At 38.3% G+C, this 19,797-nt stretch overlaps 2 protein-coding genes across 7 annotated transcripts in view; one reads left to right on the forward strand and one right to left on the reverse strand.

Moving 5' to 3' along the window:
• ZZZ3 (zinc finger ZZ-type containing 3) overlaps positions 1-18,293 on the reverse strand; it is a 101,346-nt gene extending 83,053 nt beyond the window's left edge. For 4 of the 6 annotated variants that reach the window (XM_027584150.2, XM_027584178.2, XM_027584129.2 and 1 more), the window contains exon 1: positions 18,161-18,293. The gene's annotated coding sequence lies outside the window, so the exon portion shown is untranslated. Of the gene's footprint in view, positions 1-17,490; positions 17,729-18,160 lie in introns of those variants that run through there. The other 2 variants (XM_027584159.1, XM_027584169.2) reach the window with 2 other exon arrangements.
• On the forward strand, positions 17,638-19,325 carry LOC113926638 (formin-like protein 5). Its single transcript, XM_027601826.1, has 3 exons — positions 17,638-17,643; positions 17,938-18,292; positions 18,575-19,325. Exons 1-3 carry the CDS (start codon positions 17,638-17,640, stop codon positions 18,847-18,849), a joined length of 636 nt encoding a protein of 211 aa, XP_027457627.1. The 3' UTR covers positions 18,850-19,325.
• The last annotated feature ends 472 nt before the right edge of the window (positions 19,326-19,797 follow it).

Raw genomic sequence — 19,797 nt, forward strand, 5'->3', positions numbered from 1 at the left:
TTGCATCTTAGATCTATAGCAATTCTTCCAAGTTCTTGCATTTTTACTGTCATTCTCTCTCAGAGAGGACAAAAAATTTTCATCAGCGTATTTATCCACCTCTAAGTGGATGTTCCACCACCTTTAAGAATCTATAGAGAATGGGGTGCCTGGGTGGCTCAGTCGGTTAAGCATCCAACTCTTGATTTCTGCTCAGGTCATAATGTCAGGCTCCTAAGATCTAGGGGCCTCCACTCAGTGGGGAATCAGCTTGTGATTCTCGCTCTCCCTCTGGCCCCCTTCACTCATGCACACGCACTCCTGAGTAAATAAATCTTTAAAACGCATGATATTGCAAAACATATTAATGCATTCTCACAAGCATACAGCAACACAATTTACTGTTCCATCTGTGTAGGATACTTTTGTTTTTTAAAGTTTTATTTATTTAAATGATCTCTACACCCAGGGTCGAATCCATGACCCAAAGATGAAGAGTTGGATGCTCTACTGACTGGCTGCACCCCTAGAATACTTTTCTGCCAAGTTCCCTCAGGGACCTTTTTCAGTTTTCTCTCAAATATCACCAAATCGGGGGCTTCCCTAACTACCTATGTATGATAATCCCTGCCTCCACACAACCACAATCTCTATCCCTGTTACTCTACTTTCAGCTTTTTCCACAGCACTTATCACCAACTGACGTATATATTAAGTTGAACCTTAAGAAAGTGCCAATCTTCCAAGTCAAAAATGGCCAAATAATAGCAATTTAATAAGGTTCAACCAAATATTTGGTTGTTCTGTCTCCCACAACTTGAATATAAGTTCTACTAGAAGGACTTATCTATTTTATTCACTTTTATAATCCAGAACCTACTCTCAAACTTGATGCCCAACACATATTTATGAAATAATTATTATACAATCATTAGAAACAGCCTTAATATAAAGTACAAATACAGCTCACCCATTTCACTTCACATTCTGGTGCATTCCCTTCCATTCTTATTTACATGTGCATTTTTAAATCAAAATTCACAAACACATATTTACTTTTTATATCCTGCTTCCCTGACCCTCCCCATTCCACTTAACATGTCACACGATTAAAGTCTTATAACTGTTAATAGCTATACAGAATCCTTATAAGTTGTCCCTAATTTAACTATATCCCATCTCTTAGGACACTTAAGCTGCTTCTGATACTGTACTATTTATTATAAATAAACCTCTGATGAATGTCCTTGTACATTGTATGTCTGTAGCTCTAATTACTTCTTCCAAACAGACTTACTGGGTCACAGGATACGAATTTTTTTAGGCCCCTGATGGGAGACCGTCAGGTTGCTTTTAAGATAAAGCTGTATTTAAGGCACCTGGATGGCTCAGTCCATTAAGCATCCGACTCTTGATTTCAACTCAGGTCATGATCTCAGGGTTGTGAGATCAAACCTTGCAGTCATGTTCCATACTGGGTGTGGAGCCTGCTTAAGATTCTCTCTCACCCTCTTCCTTTACTGTTCTCCCTGTTCCTTTACGTTACTTCCTTTGCCCCTCCCTCTCTCTATCTAATAATTATTTTTAAAAACCCTTCATTATATTTTTTAAAAGCTGTATTTAACAAAACTTCTAAATTTATTTTAAAGTGACTTTGCAAAAAAATGCATTAAAATATGCTTAGGGGGATGCCTGGGTGGCTCAGTTGGTTAAGTGTCCGCCTTCGGCTCAGGTCATGGACCCAGGGTCCTGGGATCGAGTCCCACATCGGGCTCCTTGCTCAGCAGGGAGCCTGCTTCTCCCTCTGCCTGCTGCTTCCCCTGCTGTGCTTTCTCTCTCTCTCTGACAAATAAATAAATTTTTTAAAAAATTATAAAAAATAAAATATGCTTACAAAGCATACTTTACATAAAAAAGAAGGCTTATAATGCTTTACTAATTTGCTATCACTCATTGTGGCTTTAAATGTTTTAATGTTACTAATGAAAGAGAATTTTAGATTCAGGCTAACTAATGTATTATTTCATTTAATTTTATCTAACAAATTTAATCAACCCTTTAATCTTTTTTAAGTCTAATCTGGTATTTCTATTTTAAAAAAGAAAAAACTTCTTTCCAAAAAAGTACAACTGGAGGTGTAGGGATGGGGAGGGGTCTCAGATTTCTTTTTAAATTTCTGTACATCTTTAAAAAGAAAAAAGGGGGGGTTCAGTCGATTAAGCATCTGACTCTTGTTTTCAGCTCAGGTCATGATTTCAGGGTTGTGAGATCAAGCCCCATGTGGGGTTCTGTGCTCAGCAAGGACCCTACTTGTCCCTCTCCCTCTGCTTTCTCCCCTTTCCCTCTCTCTACAATCAATCAATAAAATCTTTAAAACCTAGACTTTTAAAAAAAAAATCAAACCTGAAGATGGCATGTCATAAATCATAAATATAGCTGAAATCAATAAAGGTTAAAAGGGACATTTTCTAGAAACTCTAACAAGGCACTTAGATATTCTGCTCAAGGCTATAAAAGGGTTATAAATGCTGATTCTGAGATATTTCAATTTACCTAAGGAAAAAAAATTTTCCCCCTAAGGAAAATTTTTCTATTTGAAAAACCAGAGTAATTTGACATTGGAGGTAGCAACATTTATCAGAGAAACACACAGATGCCAAAAACCTGATTATCAGAACTTCAGATTAAACATATCCCTCAGAAACCACTGCCAAAAATGCAACTTCATTCCACTGTTTTAAGTGCAAGGCCCAACCTCCCACAGTAAGAAAACTCACAGTGTAAAACATTATTTACCAAGGAACACAGGACATAAAAAGATGCCAAGTGTCATCAAACTTCCCTACTGTAAGAGTTCTATGTTCTCCTGCCTTTCAAGAGCTATTTTCTGGTTTTAATACCAAACACTTACCACTGAAGTCCTATATCTTCCTACAAGACCCCTTTTCCCAATCAGTACGTTCATCAGAAGATAAAAGCATCAAAATCTTATAGAAGATACCTAAGTTGGATATTCCAAGTTAAATCCTGCTTTCTATCTAAGCCACTTGATGATTTTTTAATTTTTCATTAAAATGTTTTATCCTTATCCAGAATTAATGTAATTTCATTCAATTTTTTTAAGTATATGTGCTACCAAAGCAAGCACTAAATTAATGTAATTCAAGCATCAATTTCTTCTTACAGAGCTATGGTAATTTCTACAAATTGATGAAAAAGTCAGTACAGTCTCACATATTAAACTAACCACACAAGATGATCTAAATTTTATGATAAAAATTTCATGGTTCTGTATTTCGTAACAAAAGTAGTAAAAATATTTAGGTTTAAAATCTCTCAAAATTAATAATACATGATGTCATTTACATAAAGTTTGAAATCAAAGAAAACTATGCTGTCAAAAGTCAGGATACAGCGCCTGGGTGGCTCAGTCGTTAAGCATCTGCCTTTGGCTCAGGTCATAATCCCAGGGTCGGGACCCACATCAGGGGGTCCCTGCTCAGCGGGAAGCCTGTTTCTCCCTCTCCCACTCCCCCTGCTTGTGTTCCCTCTCTCGCTGTGTCTCTGTCAAATAAATAAATAAAATCTTAAAAAAAAAAGTCAGGATAAAGGTTACCCTTATGGGAAAGTAGAAAGTAACTGGAAGAAGGTACTGCTAATGTTCTCTTTCTTGCTCTAGTTGCTGGTTACTTGGGGAGTGTTCAGTTTCTCAAAATTCACTGGGCTATACACTTAATACTGATAATGTTTTACATATGTACATATGCATGTGCTATACTTCAGTAAAAAAGTTTTTAAAAGTTAATTACCAACAGAATAAGCAAGAAGCCAGAAAACTAAATTTATAGCAGAGATATACCAATAGAGACCAATGCAGCCTGGTACTTTGTTTTTTTCTTTTCTAAGCAACAAACTATTAATCCTGAGATTTTACAAAATCAAACTCCTCTAAAAGTCCCTATCAAATCTAGCTGGTTCTTCCCCCAAATGCAAAGGTTTCTCTTCTTAGTCCCTACAACCATTAAAATCCCTTGGAAGCTCTGAACCAAGTCATCACTTCCTCCTAACTTTGAAACTTCCATCTCTGACCTTCATTTCCTTCTAGTTTTCCTACCTCTGAGATAAATTTTCCAAGTCTCCTCCCCTCCATTTTCTCAGGCACTGTGACTCCTCTCTGCACCCCCCAAATGTACATGTTCATTTCTTATCCTCTCTCCACAGGTAAAATCATTCTAACTCAGATTATTTTAACCTATAAAGTTTTATATCTGTAGCCCCAACCTCCATCCCAAACTTCAATGTACCATATTCCATGCTCTCAATCTAGAGGTTCCAAAAGTACCTTTTATTCAACAAGTACAAATCTCCAGTCATTTTCTTCCTACCCCCAAAATATTATCCTCTCCCTATTTCAACAATCTCAGTGAAAAATATCTAACAATCCAAGCTAAAAAGCTTTCAGGGCACCTGGGTGGCTCAGCTGATTAAGTGTCTGCCATCAACTCAGGTCTTCTTGATCCTGGGGTCCTGGGATTGAGCCCCACACTGGCTCCCTGCTTAGAGGCGTCCCTGCTCCTCCCCCTCCCTCTGTCCCTCTCCCCAGTCATTCTCTCAATAAATAAAATCTTTCAAAAAAAAAAAAACTTTCACACAGCTTAACTCCTTTTCCCACCAATATAATATTTTTTTTTGAAAGATTTTATTTACTTATTTGTCAGAGAGAGAGAGAGAGCACCCACAAACGGAGCGGCAGGCAGAGGGACAAGTAGGCTCCCTGCTGAGCAAGAAGCCCAATGTGGAACTCAATCCCAGGACCCCGGCATCATGACTGGGCTGAAGGCAGACGCCCAACCGAGACACCCAGGCGTCCCTAAACTAATTATTCTTCTACAATGTCTTGAAAAGAACTGTCTACGTCTCTTTCTGCCCTATTGTTATTGCTCCAGTTGAGGCCATCATCACCCTATCTGAACAACTATAATAGTCTAATTAGTCTGCAGTTACAATCTATTCCTTACCTGCTCACAAAATATCTGTTATAATAAATCCAGCCTTGATTCTGATTTTTTCAGTCCAATTAAAAAAAAAGACAATGATTTTCCCCCATCTTCAATGGAAAACTCTTCTTCCTTAAAGTCCAATTCGATGATTCATCAGAATTAACTGCCTTCTCTTTTGCTCCCACAAGGCTTAATTCTTGTAATACAGAATTTAAAATGTGTAATTTGGCATGTCTATATTCCCTACTTGATTACAGGCTCCTTAAAGGAGCAGTGCAATTCATTTTTTATTCTCTTAGTACAATGCCTTAAAATTGGTGAATTGAACAGAGAATTCTGCTTATACAACTTTTTTATCTGAATTCCATACTTTTTTTTTTTAATTCTTTACTTTTAAGCAACTCACACTGTAAGTTCCTGCCTGTGGTTTCAAGCAAAATTTTCAAAGCTGCTTTAGTTATATCTATCCTTGCCAATGAGTTGTTCTGAAATCTTATAAACACAAATATTTAACCCAAAGCATAAAAATATCAAAAACAAGAACAAAAATAGTCTTTTTAGATATATCTCTTAAGTTTGACACAGACCCCCTTTTAACACTTTTTTAAAGATTTGGGGGTTTTCAGTTTTTTTTTAAGTAATCTCCACACCCAACATGGGGCTTGAATTTACAACCCCAAGATCACAGAGCCAGCCAGGCACTCCGCTTTTTAACACTTTTTGAGGTTATTTGATACCTCTTAATGTAATGTTCTTAATGCTGATAAGCTAGTCTTTATCTTTCTACCTCACCTCCAAGGATGGAAAGTGATTTCCAAAACAACTGTTTTCTTTTTCAAGATTTATTTATTTATTTTGAGAGACAGAGAGTGAGCACGCATGCATAACAGGGAGGGGTAGAGAGACTCTCAAGCGGACTCTGCTGAGCAGAGAGCCCAGCTAAGCACAGAACCCAACTGAGGGCTCCATCTCACCTCCCTGAGATCAGGGCCTGAGCCAAAATCAGGAGTTGGACGCTCAAGGGACTGTGCCACCCAGGCATTCCACCACTAATTTTCTTTTTTTAAAAATAAGATTTTGGGTGCCTGGGTGGCTCAGTTGGTTGAGCAACTGCCTTCGGCTTGGGTCATGATCCTGGAGTCCCGGGATCGAGTCCTACATCGGGCTCCCTGCTTGGCAGGGAGTCTGCTTCTCCCTCTGACCCTCTTCCCTCTTGTGCTCTCTATCTCTCATTCTCTCTCTCAAATAAATAAATAAAATCTAAAAAATAAATAAAATAAAAATAAGATTTTATGTCTGTTTCTAGTCTTGTGGCATAGAGTCACCACCAATTAACAAAAGCTATCAACACTTCTCAGTTCCTCTGTGTCACTTAAATGATATAAAACCTACGCATTAGCCAGATAGGTAGAAAAGGTTCTTGGAATCTAATCAAGTGCTGAGGCAACTTGGGTGGGGTTTACAGAACTCGTTCAAGCAATGGAATTAAAAAGCAGTGGCTCAGTCGTTAAGAGTCAGGCCTTCCTCTCAGGTCATGATCCCAGGGTCCTGGGATGAGTCCTGCATCGGGCTCCCTGCTCCGCTGGAAGCCTGCTTCTCCCTCTCCCACTCCCCCTGCTTGTGTTCCTGCTCTCGCTCTCTCTGTCAAATAAATAAAGTCTTTAAAAAAAAAAAATCTACAAAAGGGCACTGTCTTGAAGTTCCATTGTTATCATAGGGACAAGTGTTAAAGGTTCAATGTGCCCCTCTGTGGCTTAAGAAAAAACACCTGGACTAAGGCAGCTCCATAGGCCAATGCAGGGCTGATAATCAGCCTGTCAAGAAATGGTAACTGATCTGTAGTCATAAACTGTGTCACAGCAATTTCAACTTGCTCAAAGGAACAAAACTGTTTCCTTAAGTGACTATTGAACCTCCAAATGCACTAGAACTAAATACTGAAATTAAGTATGTCAAACCCATGATATTAATATGTCTATGTTAGGTTTAAAAGCTATCCTGTATTTTTTTTTTACATTCTTATAATGTTTAAGAGAATTTTAACCCTATAGACTCTGACAGCCTTATGATTCTAAATTTGAGTTATTAACTGACTAGGGCGCCTGGGTGGCTCAGTCAATTAAGCCTCTGACTTGATTTTTGGCTCAGGTCATGATCTTGGGGTTGTGAGACTGAGCCCCGCCAACAGGCTCACACTCAACGTGGAGTCGGCTTGAGATTCTCTCTCCCTCTTCCTCTGCCCCGCCAACTCGCACACTCTCTTGTGCTCCGTCTCTCTAAAATAAATAAATAAATCTTTAAAAATTTACATAAATAAAATTTAAAGGTGTGAGTGTATTTGCTTTGGTTAATAAGCAATACTTCAAATTTAAAGGTGTGAGTGTACTTGGTTTGGTTAAGCAATACTGGAATGTTTAAGAGAACTTGTGACTCACTATATTTACAAGTTTCATTTATTAACTTTAAAAAGAGTTTTAAGTATTTGAGAAAGTCCTGCTTTTGAAATTTTATATTACTCCATAAGGCATATGAAGTGCTAAAACATAAAATCAAGTAAATTAAATGTGTAAATAATTAAGCAATAGTATTAACAGGTAAAATTCAAAGAGCATTTTTTTCAAAAAGCATTTCCCTAGTGCCCAACATTGTTCCAAGTATTTTATAGTATAAATTCATTCATTCAACAGTCACTGAGCATCCACCATGAACAAGGCATCATTCCAGACTCAGACATGAACAAGACATCATTCCAGACTCAGAGAACTAAATCAGTGAACGTAATTTCAATCTTCATGGATCTTATATTTTAATGAGACAATATCAGTTATGATAATTACTATGAAGAAAAACAAAACCAGGGTTAGTGTAGGAAGGGGGTGCTATTTTAGATGGCATATAATAAAGGTACATCAGTGAGCACCATCCACACAAGTCTATGTAAATGATACCTCCTGGAAACTCCCTCTTTAGAAAAAAAGCTGTCTACACCAGGTGACATTTGAATCTGAGAAGAGAGCAAGCAGTGCAAATATATGAGAAAAGTATTACAGGAAAAGAAAACAAGTACACAAGCCATTTTATCTGGGAAAGGTATCTTAAGGGAGAGTTAATCTATTCAGTTAGAATTACTGACTTAAGGGGCGCCTGGGTGGCTCAGTCGTTAAGCATCTGCCTTCGGCTCAGGTCATGATCCCAGGGTCCTGGGATCGAGCCCCACATCGGGCTCTCAAAAAAATAAAATCTTTAAAAAAAAAACAAACCAACCAACCTCACAGGTTTGCTTGCTGAAGTCTGCGAACCACTGTGTTATAGTTACAAACAAATCAGAACTCCTTGGTGACATTTTGCTAACTACGGAAGAAAAGTATCTACCTATATATGTGGCTTAGGTCAACTGGAAAATATCCTGACTCATTCCCCAAGACAGCATTTATTCAAATTTAGTGGTAACTCTGTAACAGTTACAAAAGTCAGTTACTCTGGGTGGCTCAGTTGGTTGGGCGACTGCCTTCGGCTCCGGTCATGATCCTGGAGTCCCGGGATCGAGTCCCACATCGGACTCCCTGCTCAGCGGGGAGTCTGCTTCTCCCTCTGACCCTCCCCCCTCTCATGCTCTCTCTCTCTCTCATTCTCTCTCTCAAATAAACAAATAAAATTAAAAAAAAAAAAGTCAGTTACTCTCTCCTTCATTCTTCGTGAGAGAATGTTCTCCTATATCATGATGTTGCCCTAAAGTCAAGACATTTAAAGTATCAGAGCAAAAAGAAAACTTTAGAAATTAGGCAAACACTTTGTGTAACATTTAATTTCTACAAAAGCTCAGCAAATAGGGCACCTGGATGGCTCAGTCAGTTAAGCATATGCCTTCAGCTCAAGTCATGATCCCAGGGTCCTGGGATGGAGATGCTGCACCCCCACCCCTACTTGTGCTCTCATCAAATAAATAAATAAATAAAACCTTTGGGGAAAAAATGCTCAACAAATAAAAGATCACTCCAAAATGGAGGTGCATGTTACTCTTAAATTACTCTTGAACAAAATACCTAATTTCAACAGTTACAGGCCATTTATAATATTCTGGCCCTAGCTATTACTGACTGATGGTAAACAAAATTAGTTTATAAAGAAAATTACATGTATCTTCCAGGCTAACCGTGGGACTTATATGAAAGAAAAATTATGTGAAGGAATGCAGTAATAAATCTTTCATCATGCCTTTCTTTAAAATTAAAAAAGTGAGGGGCGCCTGGGTGGTTCAGTGTGTTAAGTGTCTGCCTTCGGCTCAGGTCATGATCCCAGGGGCCTGGAATCAAGCCCCGCATCGGGCTCCCTGCTCAGCGGGGAGCCTGTTTCTCCCTCTCCCTCTGTCTGCTACTCCCCCTGCTTGTGCACACGGGCTCTGTCAAATAAGTAAAATCTTTAAAAAAAATTTGTAAGTGAAATGGGAGGGGTAGAAAAGAAAATAGGGAGAATTTCTGTGAGAAAGTTGCACTTATATTTGAAGCCAGCCTGAAAGGGAATATAAACTAGGTAAAGCTTTAGCTGATTCTCAAATTTTCAGAGCCTATAACTTGATTTTATAATGTGTACACCACAATGTTACACTGTCCATAAATATAAAATAAATACCTTAAAAGTAAAATGGCTTCAACAAACTGGGACTTTTTTGCGGGGGAGGGACACTCACCATATTCTTTAAAATAACAGAGGATACACAGGGTGTCTGTCATAAAAATTAGAATAGGAATCACTGCTTGAAAGGAATTCAAAGAATGAAAAGAAAGCTGCCAAGTCATAGGATAAAAGTCCAAAAAGCCATTAGCTGGTCAGGAATGCTGTACCAAAGTGTACAAAACAAAATTATTAAGTTGGGGGGGGGGAGGCTGAAGTACTGTTGTAGGCCAATCAATGACAAAAATTAAAAGAATCCTGTTTGCCCAAAGAACACTAAAACACAGAAAGGGTCTACCACACAATCTGAAAGTAAGGCTTTTCTTTTATGTCCCCTTCTAAGAGTTCTTGAAATCATGAATGCAACAAGAAAAATATCTAAATCAAAGTGTTGAGATCTCCAGGTATAAACTACATTGAGTTCTAGGACTTCTAAAGCAGGATAAAAATACAATAATGTTGATAAACAAAATTCAAGTTCAAAAATAGACAAAATTATTCTATGGTACTAGACATCAAAATAGTGGTTTCCCATGGGATGGGGGGGTAGTGTTAATGACCACATTAGGACACAAGACAGTTTGAGATTTTGATAATGTTCTGCTTCTTAATAATGATTACACAGGTTTGTTTATATTGTGAAAATTCACTGAACTGTAAACTTATGAGAACTTTCTGTATTACACTGTAATCATATTTACATTTTCTTTAAAACAGGAAGCAAAGGACATTTCTCCCTCAGAAAATGAAACATTACTGCAAAAACAAACATTAAAACTTTCTATTTAGTGGACACAGTTCAGATTAAGAATTACAGGTTTGGTGTGAGTACAGTAAGATACAGAAGTATTATAAGGTTCCTCAAGGGCTATCAGTAGATAAATCTCACAAACACACACACCTTTCTCAGGAGAAAAAAATCCTGGCACCTCCCTCTATAATACTGTCAAGCTAAATAAAGCATTACTTCACCTTATTTATGAAACACAATAAACCTGCTTTCTAATGGGGAAGTGTATAAGAACTACAAGATGTATTCCTTAAGCTTCTGACCAGTTTTAAAAAAAAGAAAAAATCTAGTAAGAAAAGTATAAGTAACTGGCAGAATACAATTAGCAATTGTTATTTCCTGGACCACTTCAGTGCCATTTTGCAAAATCAACTTATTCCTTACAAAGTAAGCAGAATTCCGGTAGTAATAAAAGGTGTAAATTATGTTCCAATCCCTTTAAATCTCATCCCAATCCAAGGTAGAAAGAGATTCCACCCCAACAATTTCTTCACCTGCAATTCTCTTTATGTGATCCCCAAGCACAGGACACACATTTTTTCAAATGTTTATTTTCAAATATTTATTATGATTTCACAGTCACAAAGTTAATCTCGTTTTTCTTCCTAGCATTAATGTAATCATAACAATCTGTAAACAACACAAAATATTAGTCATTATTTAATAAAGTAATAGCTTTGGAGCCTTCACAGTTTTAAAATGTAAGTAAGTAAAAATAGCTCCCCTTTTTTCCAAATTTATTTTAAGATCTTGAGTAATTATTTTGTAAAAAAAAACAAACCCTTCATAAGCAATAAAAACTTTAGATATTGAAAATGCTCTCCTTGGCACGGATGGTCTCACTAATGCTCACCTGGAATTTCTTACTGATTATTAAATGTCAGTACATGTGCCACACTGCTGTTCTTAACAGTTGAAAAGAAAGGTACTGAGATTCTGTAACTAGAGTCCTAGAACTGCCAATTAGCACTTTTTCATTAAATAGAGGCATATGATGTCAAACTACACATTACTATTTAATAAAAGACACCTTAATCACACATCCTAAACTGTTGATCTTAGCAGTTTATTTCTAATTCCACAAAAATCTACCAAAATAGTTTTTCTCTTTATAGCCTCTACTACTGTACTCTTAAGTAGTTTCATATTTTGTCCAGTCAAGAAAGGAGAGGGGCACGTGGCTGGCTCAGTCTATAGAGCATGCGACTCTTGATCTTGGGCTTGTGAGTTCGAGCCCCACAGTGGGTGTGGAGATTTGCTTAAAAATAAAATCTTAAAAAAAAAAAAAAAAAAGGAGAAATTACTTCACTTAACCTTACTTAATTCTGTGGTATGGGAAAAGAACTTAGAATTTGGGCTGACAAGAAAAGGAATTATAAAACACTGTTTTGTACAGAATGAGCTTTATTATCCTCAATTTGTAAAGTGCTCTTAAAAATCAATATGAAAACAACTATCACAATAAAAAGATACCAGGTCAAAAGATAGTAGATGTGCCTTAAGAATCTTCTAAAAAACAATACTAACATTTTTTTAAAGTTTGGAATAAAAGTAAAAAAGATTTAAAATGTAAAAATGAAACACAAAACAATGAGCAAATAAAGGATTATTTAACAGAGCTGAGACGATTACCAATTTGGAGGAAAACATTTATACTCTCACTTCACACCAATACCAAATGAGGTAAACAGTTAAATTTATTTAAACTAATTTATAAAAACTAAAAGAGACAGTATTAAATCAGTATTGTTTATTTATTACATTTCCAGAAGAGGAATTTCAGAAGTTCAAAGTAGAACAAAATTAGGTCGAAAGATTTGATTAACATTAATTTCCAAATTCTGTTTATCTTAATTCACAAAAGAAATACATCTATTAATCATGTTTCACCTCGGTAGTAATCTAAGAAAAAAGTGGTATGACTTACACCCCATGAAGTTTTTGTAATACTAATATAGATAAAGAGCAATAGCCACTTCAACATAAATATAAATTGATCCTTTTGGTAAACAGTGTGACAGATATGTTTTAAAAGCCTTTAAAAATACACCTAAAAATCACTTCTGGTGTTGGCAATATACAAGAATACTATATACAGAAAATTATCTTATATATAAATGTTCTTCACGCTGTTATTTATATATGCAAAAAATTAGAATAGGGCAATGATACATCTACACATAGGACATCATACAACCACTTATAATTATGGTTATGAAGACTCATTGTGAGAATGGAAAAATGTTACCTAACATTAGATTAGAAAGCAGAACATGGTATTAAATGTTTTATTTGCAAGTATATAAAAGATGTATTTTTTAAATAATGTAAGAAGTACATGAAAATGTTAATATGGTTATATTAATTCCTCAGATTTAAAATTCCCAAGTCAGCCATTAAAGTCATTAAAACACACACACAACACAGTTTATACTTAAATCAAATACTATCATTACTCTAACAATGAAGAGAGAAAAAGAGTTTAAATTAACATATTAAAAGAGACTGAAAAGGCAAGCAAAGCAACAAAGAAAATCCACTACAAAATGAAACATTTCTCACCTCAGGACACTCACCAGTGCTAAGGACGGAGACTCAGTATTAGCATTCAAAACTATAGAACTGAATTATATGAACTGGTCATTGACAAATTCTAATTATTTGCTTCCAAAATTCCTTTATTAATAAAGGCGCTAGTCTTTAGACAACTGCTTATCACTGATATCAAATATTAAATGTAAACGGAGCCTTATCTGGGAGGTAATCCCTTGAAATAATAAATAAGGAAATGAAGAAATAGATAAAAGCAATAAAATAAAACAAAGGAAATGCCATACACAACAGCATCATTTTTATTTGGTTTCAGACGAGTTCTGTAAGTCAATTTTCCAGAAAACTGAAAGCATTAATTAACAAAGCTTTGAAACCATTTACTCATAACCATCTTTTAAAAAAAGACACCAACTCCTTACTTCCTTAAACACAATACACAGAATAAAAGTTCATGATTAAGGTCATCGTGTGACACACCATGTACTACACTGTTCTGCAATATTGTGATTCCCTCACAAGTTAATGGTAACAGGACTGTATGTCTCTGTGCAATGGCCTTAAAACACTTCTTCTATAGTTCCATCTATTTTTTAATAGCTTTTCTTCCTTTTCCCTTGAAATAAAATAACATTTCAGCTGTCAGTGTGCCTAACTCCAACAGCCAATCCTGTGGCTTATCATCTGCGGGCTATAAAATCAGGTAACTAACCCTGTTGGTGCTGCAAAACTTCTTCACTCAACTTAGGAGTTTCTGAAGAAAAACCACAGGCTTTTGGTACTTGATTACAGTTATTCTGAAGGCTCAGGATTCCTGCTGTTTCAAATGGCTGAGATCACTAACACTCAAAAAATGTTGGTTGAATTACTGAATATAACTTACAATGGAGTTCCTAATAATAATAACTGAATAGTTTGATAGTCTCCTCAGGAAAAGTTACTGAACTCACTTGTCTCTGACAAAACAAAAATTACCTACCTAAATGAGAAAGAACAGCTGAAAAGAAAAAAACAGAAAGAGGTGAGAAGGACAAATTCAAACAAAATAGCAAAGTCTATACTTCCATGGTGTTAGAAGTCAACACTTAAAAGACTTTGGGAAATACTCACTGATCAGTACTTTTAAAGTATAATTACAGTGGTTACCAGAGTATTTAACCACAGAAATTTGTACCACAGTGTATACCACATCTATATTAAATACTACTTTAAAAATCAAAAACTCTTCCAGCAAATATTCCTTGCAGTTAAATCCAGACTGAATTTTCATATGAAATTAGCTAGGTTTTTTTAAAAAGCACCTGCAACATATTTTCACTGACATTTCTGGTCAAGTCATTTCCTATCTCTCTTGGACACTGGTTCAAGAGGTGAGAAATAAAATTTATATTCTTGATGTAACTAATATGTAACATAGGTATCAACACCATATAGTTTACAAAATTATAGGTCTATGGAAATTAGCATTGTTTCAGATCCCAAGAAAAAAATCCAAGTGAGGACAGATCAGTACTGTATTATCACTGTTATTAATTTCCTCTGGTCACTGAAGTTCATCAGCTCTCACAGATCACTTTTATGACAATTTGAGAAAAGGGAAAATAAATTTCTTAGTTATTTAAGTTTTACTCAAGCAAACTCAGATCACGTGAGACACATGCCTCTTCCTCCTTAGATTTTCTCAGTATATTTCTACCCAGTACCTCAAATAAGTACTAGTCTCTAAAAGACTGGCCTCTTGGGCGCCTGGGTGGCTCAGGTGATTAACCGTCTGCCTTCGGCTCAGGTCATGATCCCAGAGTCCTGGCATTGAGTCCTACATCGGGCTCTCTGCTCAGCAGGGAGTCGGCTTCTCCCTCTCACTCTCCCTCTCTCTCAAATAAATAAAATCTTAAAAAAAAAAAAAAAAAGACTGGTAACTCTCAAAATCCACTACCAAAAAGAGTTTATAAAGCAAAGTTGTAAGAAACATGTATTATCGCAAGAATGAGATGCACACAGGAACTACCTAAGGCCCAATTACCAAGCAAAATTTTGTAGATATCTTTGCAAAGGCCATTACAGAATTGTGACCTTAGAGTCCATTGTCATTTTCACAAATTTTCTACTTCTAAAAATAAAATGTACTCAGCAAATGTTACTTAACAAGAGCTTTACCTAACTAAAGAATTCACAAAATTTCAATTAAGTATCAAATTCAGTTGCTGACTTTCTATGACAAGTGATATCAAGCAATTTTTGAGATAAGTGAAAACCATTTAAAAAAAGTTTTAAGAGGAAAAAATTGCCTGGAATTACAGATTCCAAATTCTGGTCAACTCAAATTGCCCTCCAACCATAATGAACCTGCTGCCTAGTCTTAGATCATGGCTCTCTCTTCTACCTTCTACCATCCTCTCCTTTCTATGCAACTTCAATTTCATCTCAGTATCCAACTACACAGTCCCCTGTCTCCTTTTCCTCTTTCCCACATCAAACCTCTCAAGACTTTCATTCCCCAACGTTCCTACTTGAACTATTACAAAAGAAAACCACACTGCCCAAGAGTTAAGTCACTTTCATGTGACTGATAAGTAATACTGCTACTAGGTTTGGGGGGGGAATTAAAAAAAAAAAATCACAAAATGCTGCTTAGCAACTTCTGAGTTGTACATTTGTTTGTATTAACTAGTGATATACCTACCACTCTTCTGCTGAGTTCACTAAATTGCATAGTCAGAACTATTTACGCTGATAATTTTTAAAACTTCTGGAAAACTGGGGCGCCTGGGTGGCTCAGTTGGTTAAGCGACTGCCTTCGGCTCAGGTCATGATCCTGGAGTCCCTGGATCGAGTCCCGCATCGGGCTCCCTGCTCAGCGGGGAGTCTGCTCCTCCCTCTGACCCTCCTCCCATCTCATGTGCTTTCTCTCTCATTCTCTCTGTCTCTCAAATAAATAAATAAAATCTTTAAAAAAAAAAAAAAACTTCTGGAAAACTACCATACACATACTTGGATTATAATTTAGAAAATATAAGTATCACAAAATATAAGCATGAATATAAGGATAAATATATAACACAAATACTAAACATAAAAATATAAAGCTCAACTGATACATCCTTGTTTCTTTAAATCCTATTTTACATGGATTTCATTTTGGTGCAAAGCTAACCAGTATACTAAATCTCTAGGACAAAAATAATGCTATCCCTCAAGATACTTTCACAAAACCATTATCACCAAAAAATCTGTACAAAGAATTTTCTTTTTAAAAAGCAAATATGCATGTATCTGTCAAGACAATAGGCATTTATCACTAAATAAAAATTTAGCTGAGTAGAAAAATTTTTACTGATTGCTAATGTTGTGATAGTGTATCTTAAAACACCACTCCACTTCCTCCTCTTCGTTAAAAAAAAATACATAGAATAGTACACAGCTACTGCTAAGAACGGTTACAGAGATTTAAGACTGAGTAAGGCAACTTGGCAGAGTAACAGGGAGCGTTTTACTCTATATACTTCTCTGTATTAAGTGTAAAGGAAACACCTTCATAGCTTAACAAAAAATTATGAGTGGATTACCTAGTTATCTGACTAGCTTTGTAATTAACTTCCCACTACGAATACTAAATAAATTCAAAGACTGTTCAAGAATATGAAAAAAAAATACACTGTAAATTCATTTCTGGTAAGACATCGAAAGTTGGAGAAAAATTAATTTTATGTCAAACTTATTTAAAGAAAAACCAAACCTTGATACCAAAGTTTATGAAGATAAGTTCGGTTTTAACTAAAATTTTGACTTAAAACATTCCACTATTACTTTAAACATGTGACCCAAAACCATCCTTGAACATCAAAGATGGCAACCTCATAATATAGTAATCAAAATCATATCGATAATTGAGTTAATAGGCACGCACAAAAAGATTAAAAAAGATTTTATTCTGACATCAGGTATTGTCAGAGATATAAGCGCTCCTTCCAAATACTGCCAAAAATTATTGTAAATACAAAGTCAGTCAGAATCATGAGGAAGTTATCAATGACCAAGTAAGTGGGAGTAAATGATGCCCAGAGAGAAAAAACAGAAGGCGCTTAGTTTTAAGCGTCTGAGAATGGCCAGAGGAGAAAGGTACTGCAGCAGAAACAAGCGACAGAATTGGTTAACAGGTCTGGAATTCTTTAGAAAATGGCAACAAGGGGAAAAACTGACATGAACGTTTGAAAGTAAGAGCAACAGTATCCAACGGAATCGTCACGACTGCGCGAGAATGGCTCTGAACTTCCAAGGGAGCGGGACGGGGGTGGAACTATCACTGCGCGGGGGAAAAGGAGCCGGGGCTGAGGGGTGCAGACGCTTCTGCAGGTGGCGGAGCGCCCGCAGGGGGGTGGGGAGGAAGACCGTGTCGCCTCAATGGGGTCAACGTAGTCCCCTCAGGACTAAAGGAAGCTAACCTAACACGTCTCCCGGCACCAAGAGGCACTCGCTCCCGGCCCCTCCCTAACAACTTGCCTTGTAGAAAGAGTTGCGGGTCCCAGGCCCCCGGAACCCAAGGCTTCGCCATCCAGGACAACTGCTCTGCCAACAAGGTCCCGCGAGAATCGAGAGATCTCGCGATACAAACCCACTAGCATCTCGCGAGTTTCCTCTAGAACCAACATGGCGGTACAGGGAAATCGGCCTTTCGGAACTTGGAAAGTGCTTCATTAACGGACTGGAGAATGTGTAGAACAAGGAAACAGCAGAAAGGCTTTTCCGCCTTTTATTTCTCATCTATCCCCCCTAGTAAAGAAAAGCGGTAGAAAACCCTAAAACCTCCAAAGATTACGGTTATACCACACAGACAACATCCCTTTGCCTCAACCAGCCTCCCAGCCTGTCACGTGGAGGCAGATTCTCGGCGTGCCCGTCACGTGGACCGCTCGCTACTAAGCGAGCGCGCGCTTGTCCTCCCAAGAGCCCTCCCCGCCCCCCTATCGCCCGCGCACACGTGCGCGCGCACCCCCACCCCACGTGGGGGCTTCGCCGTCGCTGCCGCCGCCGCCGCCGCCTCCAACCCACCCCCTCCCGGCACTCAGCTCTAAATCCGGGTTCCAAAGTCGATGGTGCCCCGGGTTCCCTCCTCCTCCATTCTCCCTCCCCCATGTCTGGCCCCCACCACATGCCCCGAGCGACTGCTCACCTTTCAAGCGGGGCAGGGCGCCGGGAGCCACTCGGGGAGGCGCCGCCGCCGTGGCCGCTCTCTGCCCCCGCCACGGCACTTGCCCGGGTGGCCGCCGCAGGAAGCTCGACAGCGGCGCCGCGGCGCTTCCAGGTGGGTCCCCGCCTCCCGCTCCTGCCACTTCCCGCAGCACCAGCGGCTCCTTCCGGTCCCCTCCTCTTTCCTCGCTGGGACGGACGGGCGGGCGGCGGCGGCTGCAGGCGCGCTCACTACACCGCCTGCTGGTAACCGCGGCCCGTGCAGCGCCGGAGGCCTGGGAGATGCCTAGGTCCGCCCCCGCGGTCAGCCCTCCGCCCTGCACGAGGGTTGGTCTTCTGAGGGCAGGGCCCAGTTCATACCCTGCAATAGTCTTAACTCGGCCCTTTGCTTCTGTAGGGGAAAGGCGTCACTGTGGCCCCGCTGTTGGAAGTCCGCTCCATCCTGCCCTTTGTGGCCTCTTGAAAAATTTGGACACGCTAGCTCCCTTAGCGGTGTGGTCTCAACTATATATGGATATTATATATGCTCCTGCCTACTTCATCTCCAACCACACGACCCCCAGCTCACCCCTTTGGCTTTGTGGCTGTTCCTACAACGCGCAGGGCTCTGTCCAGTTCAAGACTTTCAGCTTGCTTTTGCCTCTGACTAGAACTCTTCAGTTAACTCGTTGATGTTCAATGCGTACTTCAACTCCCTTCTCGAAAGTCATTATCTGAGGCTTCCAGACCACTTTATCCAAAGGAGCACGCTCACACCACCGCTCTTTCTTTCTTCACCTGCGTATATTTCTTCCTAACAGTTATCACTTACAGACTTTGTCGGTCTCCTGCCACCAAGAAGGTGAGATCCATAGAGGCAGGGACTTTGTAACTTTTGCTTATTGCTGTGTCCCCAGACCTGTGTCAGGCACAAAGAAGTCTTAATAAATACTATATTAAAACATGACAACAGGGGCTTGTGGCTGGCTCACTCGGAAGAACAGGCGACTCCTGATCTTGGGGTTGTGAGTTTGAGCCCCACCTTAGGCATAGAGATTATTATAAATAAATAAACTTTAAAAAAATAAATGAAACATGTTAACAAACTACATTGGGCATGCAGGAAAATTAAAGCCCAATAAACATTCATGGAGATAAGTACTTCCCTTGGGTTCATAGTTCCATTGACACTCTCACCATTTATGAGCTGTGGAAAAGCTGAGCTAAATCTCCTTCCCTGTCTAAAGTTAGAAAATTATATTCCAAAAAATATAAAATCCAGAAGCCATTTTAACTGGAGCTCTCCTGCATTTGTCAAGTACTGCTACTTCATTGCTTTTGTTTTCCTTGTCTTTGGAACTTTTTTTTTCATGCAAGTGGATAACGTGCCTCCTTTTTTTTTTCTTGTAAGTTATTAAATGGTTGAATTGACTTTTTATATTTGTTTTAGTTGAGAGTTCAACTCAAGATAACATCTCCTTCCAGACAAAAGGTGACAGGTATATTTTTATATTAACACATCAACAAGCCTTTACTGAACCTAATTGGTTCCAGGCCCTATTCTAGGACTAGAGTCACAAAAATAAACAAGGTTTCCCTACCTTGCTCTATATACTTACAGAACCAAGTTTTTTGTATAAT

This window comes from Zalophus californianus, chromosome 4 (genome assembly GCF_009762305.2).
Source record: "Zalophus californianus isolate mZalCal1 chromosome 4, mZalCal1.pri.v2, whole genome shotgun sequence".
Lineage (NCBI taxonomy): Eukaryota > Metazoa > Chordata > Mammalia > Carnivora > Otariidae > Zalophus > Zalophus californianus.

Bases quoted from the DNA above. Each gene is read 5' to 3' on its own strand.
- LOC113926638 (XM_027601826.1), top strand. The intron at 18,293-18,574 runs GTGGGTCCCCGC...TTGCTTCTGTAG, and splicing joins CGGCGCCGCGGCGCTTCCAG to GGGAAAGGCGTCACTGTGGC.